Source organism: Miniopterus natalensis, chromosome 1 (genome assembly GCF_054644295.1).
Source record: "Miniopterus natalensis isolate mMinNat1 chromosome 1, mMinNat1.hap1, whole genome shotgun sequence".
Taxonomy (NCBI): domain Eukaryota; kingdom Metazoa; phylum Chordata; class Mammalia; order Chiroptera; family Miniopteridae; genus Miniopterus; species Miniopterus natalensis.
Window position 1 is genome coordinate 144,357,909 of NC_142081.1, and position 13,346 is coordinate 144,371,254.

The window sequence follows — 13,346 nt, forward strand, 5'->3', positions numbered from 1 at the left end:
TTCGCAGCTTATGACACAAAAGCGATGGAAAGGTGTTTATCTGCAAACTGGAAACATCATTCTCAACAGGCAGTTTAGCTTGAGGTTTACAAACATTCTTTGCCTTAATAAAAGCTTAATTGAAATAGCTTCCTGAAAATGTAGTTGTAGACACCAATACAGTAATACTCAAGCCAAGATATTTCAGTGTAAAAAAATTTAGCAGCATCTTAAAATTTATAGAAATAAAGATATTTCTGAAAATATTCTATTTCTTTTTCTTTCTTTTTTTAATCCTCACCTGAGGACATGTTTTTTTTATTGATTTCCAGAGAGAGAGAGAGAGAGAGAGAGAGAGAGAGAGAGAGAGAGAGAGAGAGAAACATAGACATGAGAGAGAAACATCGATGCATTGCCCCCTGTATGTGCCCTGACCAGGGATCGAACCAGCAACCTATTGGTGCATGGGACCATGCTTCAACCAACTGAGCCACCTGCCCAGGGAAATACTTTGTTTCTTCAAGTAAAAGAATATGCTTTCATCTTTATGCTTTAGGATATAGGGCATTTTCTATTCAAAAGGAGAGGCTGTTTCAGAATAGCCTTAAGTCCAATTAAGAGTTATTTCTAAACAGAAAAGAGAAATTAGTAGTTCAGAAAAAAATAGGATGACTTCAAAGGCATTTGCATTTTTAAAAAAATATATCTTTATTGATTTCAGAGAGAGGAAAGGAGAGGGAGAGAGAGAGACAGAAACATCAATGATGAGAGAGTCATCATTGATTGGCTGCCTCCTGCACGTCCCCTACTGGGGATCGAGCCCGCAACTGGGGCATGTTCCCTGACCAGGAATCGAATCCCGATCGCCTGGATCCTAGGTCGATGCTCAACCACTGAGCCACGCCCAACCAGGCAAAGGCGTTTGCATTTGACTCATGTTTAGGCTAGCTTTTTTCCTTTTGTGAATTTTGCAAATATTCTCAGGGAATTTACCTCATCTGTTATGAAAGGGACATCGTATCTCTGGAGACTGGTGGTAGCCAGGTGGCTGATGGGCCCTTCTCCCGTCTCTGCATACTTCAGGAGGAGTGGGATGCCTTCTGGAAGCAGGGCATTCTTCAGAGCCAGCAGGTACATCATGACGTCCTCTTTTTTCTCTGCTTTTTCAAGTCCTCCCAGGATTAATTTCTTGGCTTCTACCACGGCCTAAAAATAAATCACATACTCCCTCAGACATATGCATATCCATACATTAAACAAGGCTTGGGCATGACTGGCTTCACTCTTGGGCCCAAGAAAACAAGTTAAGTTTTAGAAAGTTTTGTATTTGTTGCATGACTGAGGCACACAATGAAAATGAACAAGTAAAGCTTGATGAAGGTGCTGCAGGTTTTTTTTAATGCATACATTAACACATTTTAGGAAGCAATGGGTATAATTATGTACATAATCACTTTTCAACACATTCTGAATGTATAAAGCCGTTTTAAAAAAATCCCTTGTGATTGATTATTCATAAAACTGCCCACTTATTGAATTTCTAAAGTAACAATTAGATGGTCCCTAAGTGGTAACAGTTTTCTTTAAGTAACAACATTGGTCAAAGTATAACTTGACCCTAAGGTCTTCTAAATGTTTAAAAAGTGCTTGTTTCCACTTGATTTCAAATTTTATTAATGCTGCCATACAGTTAAAAATATTTATTGAATGCCTTCTATGTGGTATATATTTTGCCAGGTACTTTTCAAATATGTTCTTTAATCAGAAAATTCCCTTTTTCCTGGCCTAGAAAAATAGGAATTAAGCACAAGTTAATAGTTTAATGGAAAAACAAATTAGAAATAGGGACATCTGGGTTCTGGTTTTATCTTTGCCACTACATATGTTTTAGGGGCTTCCGTTTCATCATTAAAATAGATTCTTAAAATCTATTTCATCTATAGGATTGTAAACTCTAAATTAAGCTGCAGGCACACTAAACACACACACACACACACACACACACACACACACACACACACACCAGGGTGGGGACAGGAAGTGAGGGGTTGGGGAGATATGAAAGGTTTCTGACTAGAAGGAAAGATACTACACTTTATTTTCTCTAATAGTGCCAAGTATCAGTTTGATAAAAAACATTCAAGTTTGATAACATACTTTGAGGTTATAGGGAAATAAGTATTCTCATACTTTGCTGGTAGAAGCATAAAATAGTATGATTCTTATGGAGGGTAATTTGGAAAAAGCTAACAAATCTGCATTTTGATCCAGTAACTCTAACCCTGAAGCTACAGCTCCAACACTAAGAAAAAAATGTACCTAAGATTATTCATTTTAACATCATTTGTAATTGCAAAAGAGTGGAAACCACCTAATGACCACACATAGGAGACGCTGCATAAACTGTGCTACATCAATACAGTGTGTGCTAGTCAGTTGTAAAAAGAATGAGGAAGGTCTCTCTAAATCAGCATAGGGTGGCTTTCAGGGTATGTTGTTAAGTCAAAAAATAATAAGCTACAAGAAAGTGTATAAGAGTGCTATATTTTGTGCAAGAAAAAGGAAATAAGAACGTGTGTGTACATCTGCTTACTGTTGCACAAAGAAACACAGGAAGGAGAAATAAAAAACTAATGATACTACTTAGGTAGAGAGGTAGGTGAGAAAGGGTGGAAGGGGATGAAACATACATATTTTATGCTCCAGCTCCACAGAATTCTCACTGTTTCCAAGCACACCAGGCACATTTTTACTTTGGGCCTTTTCATACACTGTTGTATTCCTCCTAGAATGTCCTTCATTCTATACTATCATCTCTTCACCTACAAAGCTCTTCTTTAAACACTGCCTTTTCAGTGGAACCTTCCCCAGCACCCCAAACAGAATAGTTTGCTACATCTTCTGTATCCTCAGAGCGCTCTTTTTATCTCTTTCTCTTTTTTTTTTTTTAATATATCTTTATTGATTTCAGAGAGAGGAAAGGAGAGGAAGAGAGAAAGACAGAAACATCAATGATGAGAGAGTCATTGATCGGCCGCCTCCTGCACGCCCCCGACTGGGGATCAAGCCCGCAACTCGGCACGTGCCCTGACCGGGAATCGAGCCCTGATCGCCTGGATCCTAGGTCGATGTTCAACCACTGAGCCACGCCCGGCGGGGCTATATTTCAATATTCTTGTATTTATCTTCTTATGTTTGATAAACAAACCAGTTCTTTAAGAATGGAAGAATATTTTATGTATCTTTATATTAGGGGACTAGCATGGAATGAGTGCTCATCAAAAACTGCTGAATGGATGTTTTTATATGTGAGTTTTATCTTTAGACAGGGTAAGTGATATATTATTGCTGAAGTATACCAGCTATTCAAATAATTATGGTAATACAAGAAGTCACAGTTCTTTAATACGGTAAAAGTTATACAAATTTGATTTCTGCCAGGTCTTAATAAGCTGATAATCAAACATTTTCAACACCATTTTTTAGTGATCTTTTTTATTTTTTATTTTATTTATTTATTTTTTAAATACATCTTTATTGATTTCAGAGAGAGGAGAGGAGAGGTAGAGAGAGAGACAGAAACATCAATGATGAGAGAGTCATTGATCAAGCCCGCAACCGGGCATGTGCCCTGATTGGGAATCGAACCCTGATCCCCTGGATCCTAGGTTAACGCTCAACCGCTGAGCCACTCCCTGCCGGGCTAGTGATCTTTTTTATACTTAGTTTACATTTTAGTTATGAGTTGTCTCTTTTGGAACTATTTGGTTTCAAGAAGGTTCTCTTTCTATTGTTTTTAATAGCAAGTACTCAGCAAGCAAAATAATATAGTGATATCTTCTGAAGATAGAAGGAAAATACTGACTGAAAGCTATCTAATAAATGTGGACAGAAAAAATACTATGTTTTTATGTATTCAGCATCTTTAATCTATTGGAATTACAGACAGATGGGCTATGATGGACATTAATCCATTTAGATTTTCCATATTTAGTTAAGCTTACAAAGTGTTTTATTTTAATGAGAAATGTTAAAATTGATCGTCTACTCAGGCAAGTGGAGAAACTTTGAGAACAAGAAATTAAAAATAAAATGTAAAGTCCTAAGTAAAAAGAAGTAAATAATTTCCACCATCAAAACTCAAAACTGCAAACCACAATCACTGTAGATGAAGGTCTGCTCTAGGAGGTAGCCCTAGAGTCTAATATTTTTCTAATAACTAGAACTAAACCAAACACACCATTCAAAACTGAGTACACGGTGGGCACAGAATAAATATATATTGATAGGGGATTAATAAACTATTTGCTTTTTAGCAAGCATTTATTGAACATTATCTATGTACAAGACACCATTTTAAGCAAATGGTGTTGAAAAAAGGAAGATCCAATTCTGCATGGAGCTTACACTTCAGTGGGAGGCAGAAGTAACCAATAAACATAATGAATAACTGAATTATAAAGTATGTTAGATGGCAATAATTGCTATGCAAACAGAAAAAGTAGAGTAGGGTTAGGGGGATTAGGAGTACCAGTGATGGGCAGCATGGTAAGTGTTAAATAGGATGGTCTGGAACTACATATATAATACATGAGATTGGATTCACACTTACTTTGAGTTTGCAGCCTTCGTTCTGACACAGCTTCCTGACAAGGGCCCCAATGATGATCATAACAGATTCTCTGATGTCATTGCTCGCAAAGGAACCTCTGAACTTACTCTGTTAGCCAATAAGGGATAAAATAAGTTACCAAACTGTTTAAACGGTTCCAGGGGGTATTTTTAAATTAAGAAGCAAAGTAACCAGTGCCTGAGGAAACTGTTATGTTCCTAGATTGCAAACTCCCGTTTTCAGATATTCTTAACATTGGTCTATGAACTCCCTAGAGGTTTATGGATTGAATTCATTGGGTCAGTAAACCAAAAAAAAGGTTCTGTAAAATTTTATGTATGGGGCCCACTTTCCAAGAAGATTATGAATTCTTTGATTAGATCATAAGTGGATAAATGTACTTTAAAAAAAAAAAAATCTTGGACCCAAGAGAAGTCTAGCTTTTGTTTCCGATATAAATTGTTTAATATTGGAAGAACTGTATCTCTTCAACATAGTGTATTAAATACCATGAAGATCTTTGGAAACAAAACAAATATTTTAAAATCAACTTTTGAAACATAACCAAGACTTCTCCCCTCTGAAATTTTGTCCTTTGTGATTATATGATAGGTAAACACAATCTTTAAATTTCTGTAAAGTATACTTTGTTATTTAGAGGAATTGCAAAGAGGGCACTATGCGAAATAATTTACTATAGGGTTAATAACTGATGGATAGAAAAGTTAAATAGAATTCTAATACAAATAATCAGAAGGCTCTCGGTCAGCCTTCATTCTGATGCAAACAACTTCTAGTTGTTGCTGAGATACTTGAGAGCCTTTTAGTGGTGAGAGCCCCTATTTTCCCAGTGTCTATCTGACTTACAATGAGAGTTCTCAGGAGTTCTTCATCGGGATGGGAGGCAAAACCACAGGCATACAGGAACCTCTCCTGGAGGATAACACTACTGTCACTTTTGAAATCCAAAAAGTCCAAAATGGCATCTAATGAGTCTGGGGTCTGAGCAGAGGTGACAGCATCCACCAGCTGAGGTCTATTAAAAAAAGGCATAGTTAGGATATCAATGTTTAGGGTGCTTAAGGAACCATTTAAAATCGCTACCATTTACAGACTCTCCATTGTTTTGAATTTCCTAAAGAAGTGAATTTTTTTTTTTACTTGAACAAAAGAATAACTATCTCAAAAAAACCACCCCCATTTTATTTTAAACCTTTCTTTTAATTCCCCTCTCTCTCATTCAATGTATACTCAGAAAATACAAACCAACTTTACTATTTTAACCTAAGCCAAATATAATTTGGAGATTTGTAAATAAAAATTAAATAAATAAAATTATAAATTAGTTTCAAATTCTTTTCTATATGAGTAATACATAAAATCCCCCAAAGCTGATTCTTTCTCTAATTAGCTTTGTAAATATACTCATTTTTCAAATACCTAATTTAACTATGGCAGAATTATTTACTATAAAGCTTGGAAATTCTTTTATGTCCAAGAGAGAAAGTTTTCCTCATTTTTTTAAAATATAAAAAGCCTCATGGCATAGTTCAGTGTTCAGTCATATGACCATGTATGTACAGAGCAAAAGTCCTACAGGAAAGTTCTAGTTACATGTTCCAGCCATCAAGAATCTTTGGTTTATTGAGTCTGGGATGGTAAAATTTCAGACTTGTCATACTAATGAACATAGTAGTTTGTAAATATTTTATTCCACATCTATATAAACACACCATACATGTGTTTACTGCTTTATACTTTAAAAAAAAGACATACTTATACTATATAATTTTGAACCCAACAAAAACCCAGTGAATGAAGCAGAGGCTGAAAGAGAAATACTTGTTAAGTGTCTATTATACAAGCACTGCACTAGAAGTTTTAGATATGCAACCTCTCTTTGCTTTAATTTCTTCATCTATAACACAGAGCTAAAAATAGTAGTTACCTTAGGATTGTTCGGAGGATTGAATTACATAATCTATGTAAAACACTTAGAATAGTGCTTGGCACATTATAGATGCTATATAAAAACATGCTCTTATTAATATGATCACCTCACTGAATACCTCTGTCAACTCAGTTCTAATATTCCGCCTCATATATAAGGAAACAGACTTAGAGATATCAAGTCATTTGTTCAATAAGCTGATAAACCTATAGGAAGGATTGGAACTCAGGTTTTTTGGACTCTGGAATTCACAATCTTTTAATTATATTGATGTTTCCCAAAGTGATTTCTATGTAACACTAGTCCTAGAAAATGCTTTAAGAAAAGGTATTTTCAAGGTCATGTAAGTTTAAGAAATGTTTAAGGGAGCTTACACATAAAATTATCAGATTGAAGATGTTACAAATGTCTGCAGCAAAGAGAACCATTTGACTTGGTTTCACCTAGAATTATTCAAATTCAGTTGCTCACAGAATCCTTTCCTCTTGGCAAAGTTGTTAATATTGTGCAAATTACAAGACCCATACAATAGACACTTTGGGAAATGCTACATTCCACCACCCTGCCTTTCACTATGTTACAATAAGAGGAATTATTCTCTGTTTTTTACTGATGTTGAAAGTGAGCCTCAGAGGGTCTAAATGTAAATGACTTGCTTAAATGTTATGCACTGTTAGAGGTCAAATTTAAAACCAGGTCTTCTGATTGAAGTTCTTCCTCATGCCTTTCTACTACCCTATGCTACATGTGTGTTACATATGATATAGAACAATACTGTGTAAATAATATGACTTAGAAAATGCACTATGAGAGTCATCCAAATTATTGCTGCTTTAAGATTTTTAGGATACAAATAAGGTTAAGGTTTAGTTTAACCCCTTTTATAAGTTAGAGTTAATTTTGCACTTTCTTGTTAGTATTTTTGGTCTTTGATATAAAGACAAATCCCCTGCCAAAATATTTTAAAGTTCTATCATTAAAACAGAGTCTGAAAATTTATGATTTTGTATATCTTTTAACTTCTGTTTTAAATATTTTTGAAAACAGCAACCAACTTGTGGTTAGTTATATGGAATTCCTATCAATTTTTTTTAATGTCCTCAAGGCAAGTAAATAACATATACAATCAAGAATAAACAGACTTCTCAGGAAAAAAGCTAAATTCCCTTCTCCTTGAGTCCTTTGAACTCAGTGACTACTGCTTCTCTGTGCATGTGTGTAACTTGGCCAATTTCCACTTTTGATTATGTTAATGGCTAGTTTTCAATGTTTGTCGAATTAGTTGAGCCATGTTCTATATCATCAATTAGGACAATTAGCATCATACAGCTGAATTTGTATTTACAGAAAAATTCTCTTACCTACCAAAAACACTGGTATTTATAGATCAAGTAAATTTGAGAATTAAGTCAACTCTCTTAATTATGCATGTAAAATGAATCACTCTTGCATCAAATATCCAAATTATGTATGCATTTCTTTTCTCTAGATTCTTTCAGCTGTTTACCTCAGTTTTCACTAATCCATATAAAACATGGCTTTGACTGGGATGATCACTGTATCTTTGATAAAAGCACATTTTTCAGTGGACAAATTCATACTTTAATGTTTTTATAACCAACTCTGAAATCTTTTCAAGTGCAAATTAATGGCTCCCAGAACAAAATTTCAAAAACAGTGTGGCAACATGGGGAGCAGGTGTTATGATGACCTCCCCTGCTCTCCCCTATCTATGTACCAATCTAGACCTGATTTACTCATAAACACTCAGGGGGGGAAAAGTTCATTCTGAGTCACTGCTGAAAACTTGTTATTGCATTTCTGGTTAAGTCACCATTAAATTACTGCATTGTGGCAAAACTGTTCGAAGAAAATGCAAAACAACAAAACAATTGATTTGGAGGTGGGGCAGTTGGTTTTAAAAGAGGTTTTTCTTGCTTAATTAAAAAAACAATAACCCAGAAATACTTTCCTACAGACAACCTCACTCAGCTTTCAGGGAACTTACAGAACTTCCTTCTTTTCCGTCTTTAAGATCTGGAGGATCTCTTCTTTCTTCGCAGTCCTGAGGTGCTGAATGAAGACCAGGAAGTTCCTGATAGCCTCAGCCTTGGAAAGGTTGTCAGGCTCCAGGTGGTTTTTGATGGACTGCCAGTGCTCCGAGAGCTGCAAAACAGGGCTGCAGGCTCATACCCCATTCATAATTTAGAACATTCACATTTACAAGAGATGTTCTCCCCAGAAATAAATTTTTCCTTGTATCTGACAAGCAAAAGAAGCATTTGGTATCTTACCTCAATATACCTGATTGCCCCCGGCCCATTCCTGTGACACTCAGAGGCAGATATAGAGGTCTGCTGACCTTGTGTGTGATTTTTCTATAGGAGGACTGTTTTTTTCTGTTAGAATTTAGCTCAAAGGACCTTGGGCTTCTAGGCATATAGGTCATTCCATTGTTACAACAAAGGATTTATAGCTGAGGCCAGGCTTTGACCACCACAGTGAAACAGAGCAGAATTTTCATTAACAACAGAATATTTTGGAGGGCAAAAATATTAGAGCTTAAGAATCGTGTCAGATCTCTTATATACTGGGACCTCACTGAAAGTCAGTTTTTGTAATAATTTGAGCTCCCTAATCTCTATTTTATTGTTTGTATGAAATGCCATATTTTACTACTGCTAAGGTCTGAACTGTTCATTACTCATATTTACGGTAAGTAGACTAGTATTTACATAAAGCTAATTCTCACATTACCTTTACATACACTATTGTTATGCTACTGTGGCTTTAAAAACAGTAAAGAATTTTATTTAATGACATTATTTGACTTTGAAATAAGCTAAAGAATTTATTTTTCATAGTTTACCACTTCCCCCCTAGTTGTAAAGAATGTGTTAAATCCCATTAGTGACCTTAACTCTAACTCTGGGATAATCAGCATGCTTCCAGTTTCTAAATTATTCATTCCTTCTAATAAGCAATAGACATGTTTTGCTCTTTTCCAAATCCCTCTTGGTTACCCAATCTTAAGAGAATATTGCAAAGAAAAATTCCAGCTGTACTTAGCTGAAGATTTACTGGGTCATTTCTGAGAGCAGAGAGCATGTCAATGTGAAGCCAGATTTTTTTTTTCTTTAGAAAGTTGCAATGGTGACATTATACTGAATTTGGAAAACCAAATGCCTCAAAGACATAAATCTTTCCTACAATAATGAAAAAATACTTAAATGCTTGATAACTAGGGGGGAGAAACTAATAGCTCACAACATAAGAAAAACTGATTGGTTTCATTACTCACTTTCCTAAATAGTTTTAATCTCATATGATATTAGAAAATTACACTGGAACAGTAAATGATATATGGAAGAAAAACAAATAAAAGAAAAAACAAAGTTTGAGATGATTTTCTGTTTTGTTTTCCTTTTATTCAACTTTGGGATATAGGAGAAACTAGTAAGGAATTGGTGTCTTGTGAATTAAGTGAATTATCTTATTAGTTCTTGATGAGTCTACTTTACTGAACACTAATAATATCCAAGGGAAGTGTAGCATGCGGAACCTATGAACAGAGCTTGAAGCCAAGGGTTTGCTCTCCTGACAGCAGGTTAAGTTGTTCGGAAATGCTAGACCTTAAAGTCACTTCTGTGCCCATACACCACAACTAATTTATATAATAAATGAAATTTCTCTCTGTTCACTTAAAAATGTTACAGGATGAGCTACCCTTTGCCTTGGGGATGTGCTGTCTCATTTCCGGCTGTAATTGCAGGGGAGGCTGGAGTGTGGTAAAGAAGTATTCCTCAATTTGGGCAGAGGGCTAGGTATCCTCTTTTTGTCCTCACAGCAATACCTGGAACATTGAACTAGCTCAGTAATACATTTCACCTGTGGACATACTGTTACCAAGTGGAAGGATTTTCAGGATTCAGACCCCATCTATGCTCTTGATATCATATGCTTGCCCCTAACTTCAGTAGGGCATTATTACCCTTTAATACTAGGTGTTACTTTTAAGAAGCTGTCCTTAGGTCATAACATTCTTTATTTGAGATGAGTAGATGGTAATTATTTGTTATTATTGTGTTATGCATCATCTCAGATGCATATTATTAGACTACTGTCATTATAACTCAGTGGTGGCTGGTAGTTCTTTATAACTCTCTTCACAAAATTAGTTGAAGCTTCCATCAGAGACAAAAGTAAAACAGGATTTTAAGCCATGATTATTCCCATATTTGGCTGCACAATGCAATTGCTCACACTTACAGAAGGGCATCCTTTACACTCGCTCTGGAAGACCTGCCCCACAATGGGAACAGCCTTGTACTTTGAATCAACTGCTTTAATTATGTCTGCTACATGCTTTCCAGACATTAATCTTGGGCCTGCTTCGGTCGTCTTCAGCTCTAATTTCTGCCTGAATAACAAAGAAAGATAAATATCACATTAGCAGAATTCTTTTGAGTGAACAAGCTACTAATTGCCATTTGGGGGGGCACACAAGATACTAATTTATTCAAGTTGCCTAAGACCATGTCTTTCAAGCTGCAATGTCTCTTGCAGTAACACAAACCTCAAGATAATTATGAAATCTTTCGGAGCAATAATTTTATTCAAGGATTGAAAACTTTAAGGGTGGATTTTCAAAATATAATGACAAGAGAATACAGAGAAGAAAATTCACATGGATACTTAACAAGATATGTAATGTCACCTCTTGTGAATTTAGCCCAGCTTTCTGAAAATGGTATCTTCAATACAACCACTTGTCATTTATTAGACAGTTAGGAAATCTTTATTTTCCAAAAATGGCCTCAATACTATTTTTGTCTAATATGCTCTTTCAGAACCTTGTCTCTCTCCCATCAAGAAGTAGAGTCTACATCCCTCTCCTTGAGTCTGGGCAGGGTTTGTGACTGTCCCAACTAATAGACAATAGTAGAAGTGATAGTGCATGACTACTAAGACTAAGTCATAAAAGGGAATTCAGCTTTTGTCTGGCATGCTAGCAGCATGTGTACCTTTGTAGACTTAATTGCCATGTGAGAAGTCTGTCTACCTGAAGCTGCCATGTTGAGAAGTCACATGGAGATAAAGAGAGATGCATGAGGAGCCTCAATAATTTGTGTCTTTCCAGCCCAGATACTAGAGAGGGAAGGGCGCAACCTTTGAACCACCTCTGGTCAGTGACTATCTGCACCTGCATAATAGACACCAAGCAAGGCATGCCCAGTGGGCCAAGGCAAGCCCCAGACTTAGGGAGAATAATAACATGAATGTTGCTTTTTACACCACTAAATTTGGGGTCGTTTATTATAAAGCAATGGAAACCTGATATACCTGATTAGTAATTTAAAATATTAATTTATATGAAAAGATATGAAAACAATAATATGCAAAATTGTACTCCAGAAGAGACATCAGTAAAATTTCAAGAATTTGAGGCACCACTCCCAAGATTTTGCATCCATTCATCTCTGACATGATGGCTACTTTAAAGGAAACATTTGTGAAGCAATGGCAAAAAATATAATACATTTAATGCTAAAATAATATTCTTCTAAATTAAAATTTGAAAATAACACATATTCTTAGGTTTGAAATTCCAGTTCTTAAGCCTGGAAATTCCAGTTCTTAAGACCTAAGTTCTCTGGTCAGAACTTTTCTCAAACTGAAATAAGCTTGAATATGTAAGTAGCATAAATCATATAAAAAATTCTGTCACATCACTTTACTATGAAAAATCTTATGTGTTTCTTAACATCAGTAATGAAAAAAAAAAATCTTAAAGAGAGAACATGCAAATGCCACCATCTTTTTAATCCTAATACTGAAGACATTTGACTGAGAAACTAGAAAATAAACTAGAATAAATCAAACAGACTGCCTTTGTAAAATTAAAGTTCAATTCAATAAACAGTTAATTTTTTAATGAAATTCTATTTTAAAATAGTATTTAATACATGCAATAATTATTGTAGATAATGTGAAAAATAAAATATGTGCAAGATATAATTACCATTTTCAGGAGCTCACAGTCAATAAGGAAGCACTATATATACTTGAAAATCAAGTATAATAACATATAAAAGAAGAATAAAGAAAATATACAATTTCAGCATTGTCTTACTTTGACACTATTTTGCCTGCAATGGTTCGTAGAAAATTCAGCCCAAAAGCATGTGTCTCTTCTGCAAGCACAGCTATAACAAAGCTGTCTTCTATCTTATAGGTAGTGACTGATGTGGCTTTCGAAGAGACACCCAAGACCTAAAAAGGTAAATATTTGTAGTTACAACACTTAATCAGCTTTTTGTCTTTGAATTAAATTAAATGCCAAACTGTCTTTTAATCTTCAAAGGAGTTTCCCCTTCACACCTCCCCCATCAGTAAAACTGAAAACATGTTAAAATAAAACTATTCATTTCATAACATGTAAAATTATACCCTAAACTAAAAATTATAAATGATCCCAAATTATATCATTACCTTATTCTTCTATTATTTTAAACTGAATTCTACAAAATGTAATTATTTAGATACTTCAGAAAAGTGGTGTCAATCATACCTGGTTTTTGGTTGTAAATCCAGGCCTTTCTATTTTGCATGAATCCAAGGCCTTAATTTTGGTCACTTTGTCTTGATGACCCTGGTAGGTCACTTTACAATCCCCAGAGATATCTACCTAAAAATAAAATCAAAATACAATGTTTAGGATTTTTACATAGACCATATGAATTCCAGTGGGAATTGGCTTAAAAACTGGGGTCTCCAATATGTCATGGGGGGTTGCCTTTTTGT

The 13,346-nt window shown here is 35.1% G+C and overlaps 1 protein-coding gene across 3 annotated transcripts in view; it reads right to left on the minus strand.

Moving 5' to 3' along the window:
- Nucleotides 1–13,346, minus strand: part of MTTP (microsomal triglyceride transfer protein) — a 55,043-nt gene that overhangs the window by 17,505 nt on the left and 24,192 nt on the right. For all 3 annotated transcript variants that reach the window (XM_016223635.2, XM_016223633.2, XM_016223634.2), the window contains 7 exons: nucleotides 13,114–13,230; nucleotides 12,676–12,815; nucleotides 10,812–10,962; nucleotides 8,551–8,708; nucleotides 5,459–5,627; nucleotides 4,592–4,699; nucleotides 973–1,185 (listed from right to left, as the gene is read on the minus strand). In XM_016223635.2, the coding sequence (XP_016079121.2) occupies nucleotides 973–1,185; nucleotides 4,592–4,699; nucleotides 5,459–5,627; nucleotides 8,551–8,708; nucleotides 10,812–10,962; nucleotides 12,676–12,815; nucleotides 13,114–13,230 (1,056 nt within the window). The remainder of the gene's footprint in view (nucleotides 1–972; nucleotides 1,186–4,591; nucleotides 4,700–5,458; nucleotides 5,628–8,550; nucleotides 8,709–10,811; nucleotides 10,963–12,675; nucleotides 12,816–13,113; nucleotides 13,231–13,346) is intronic.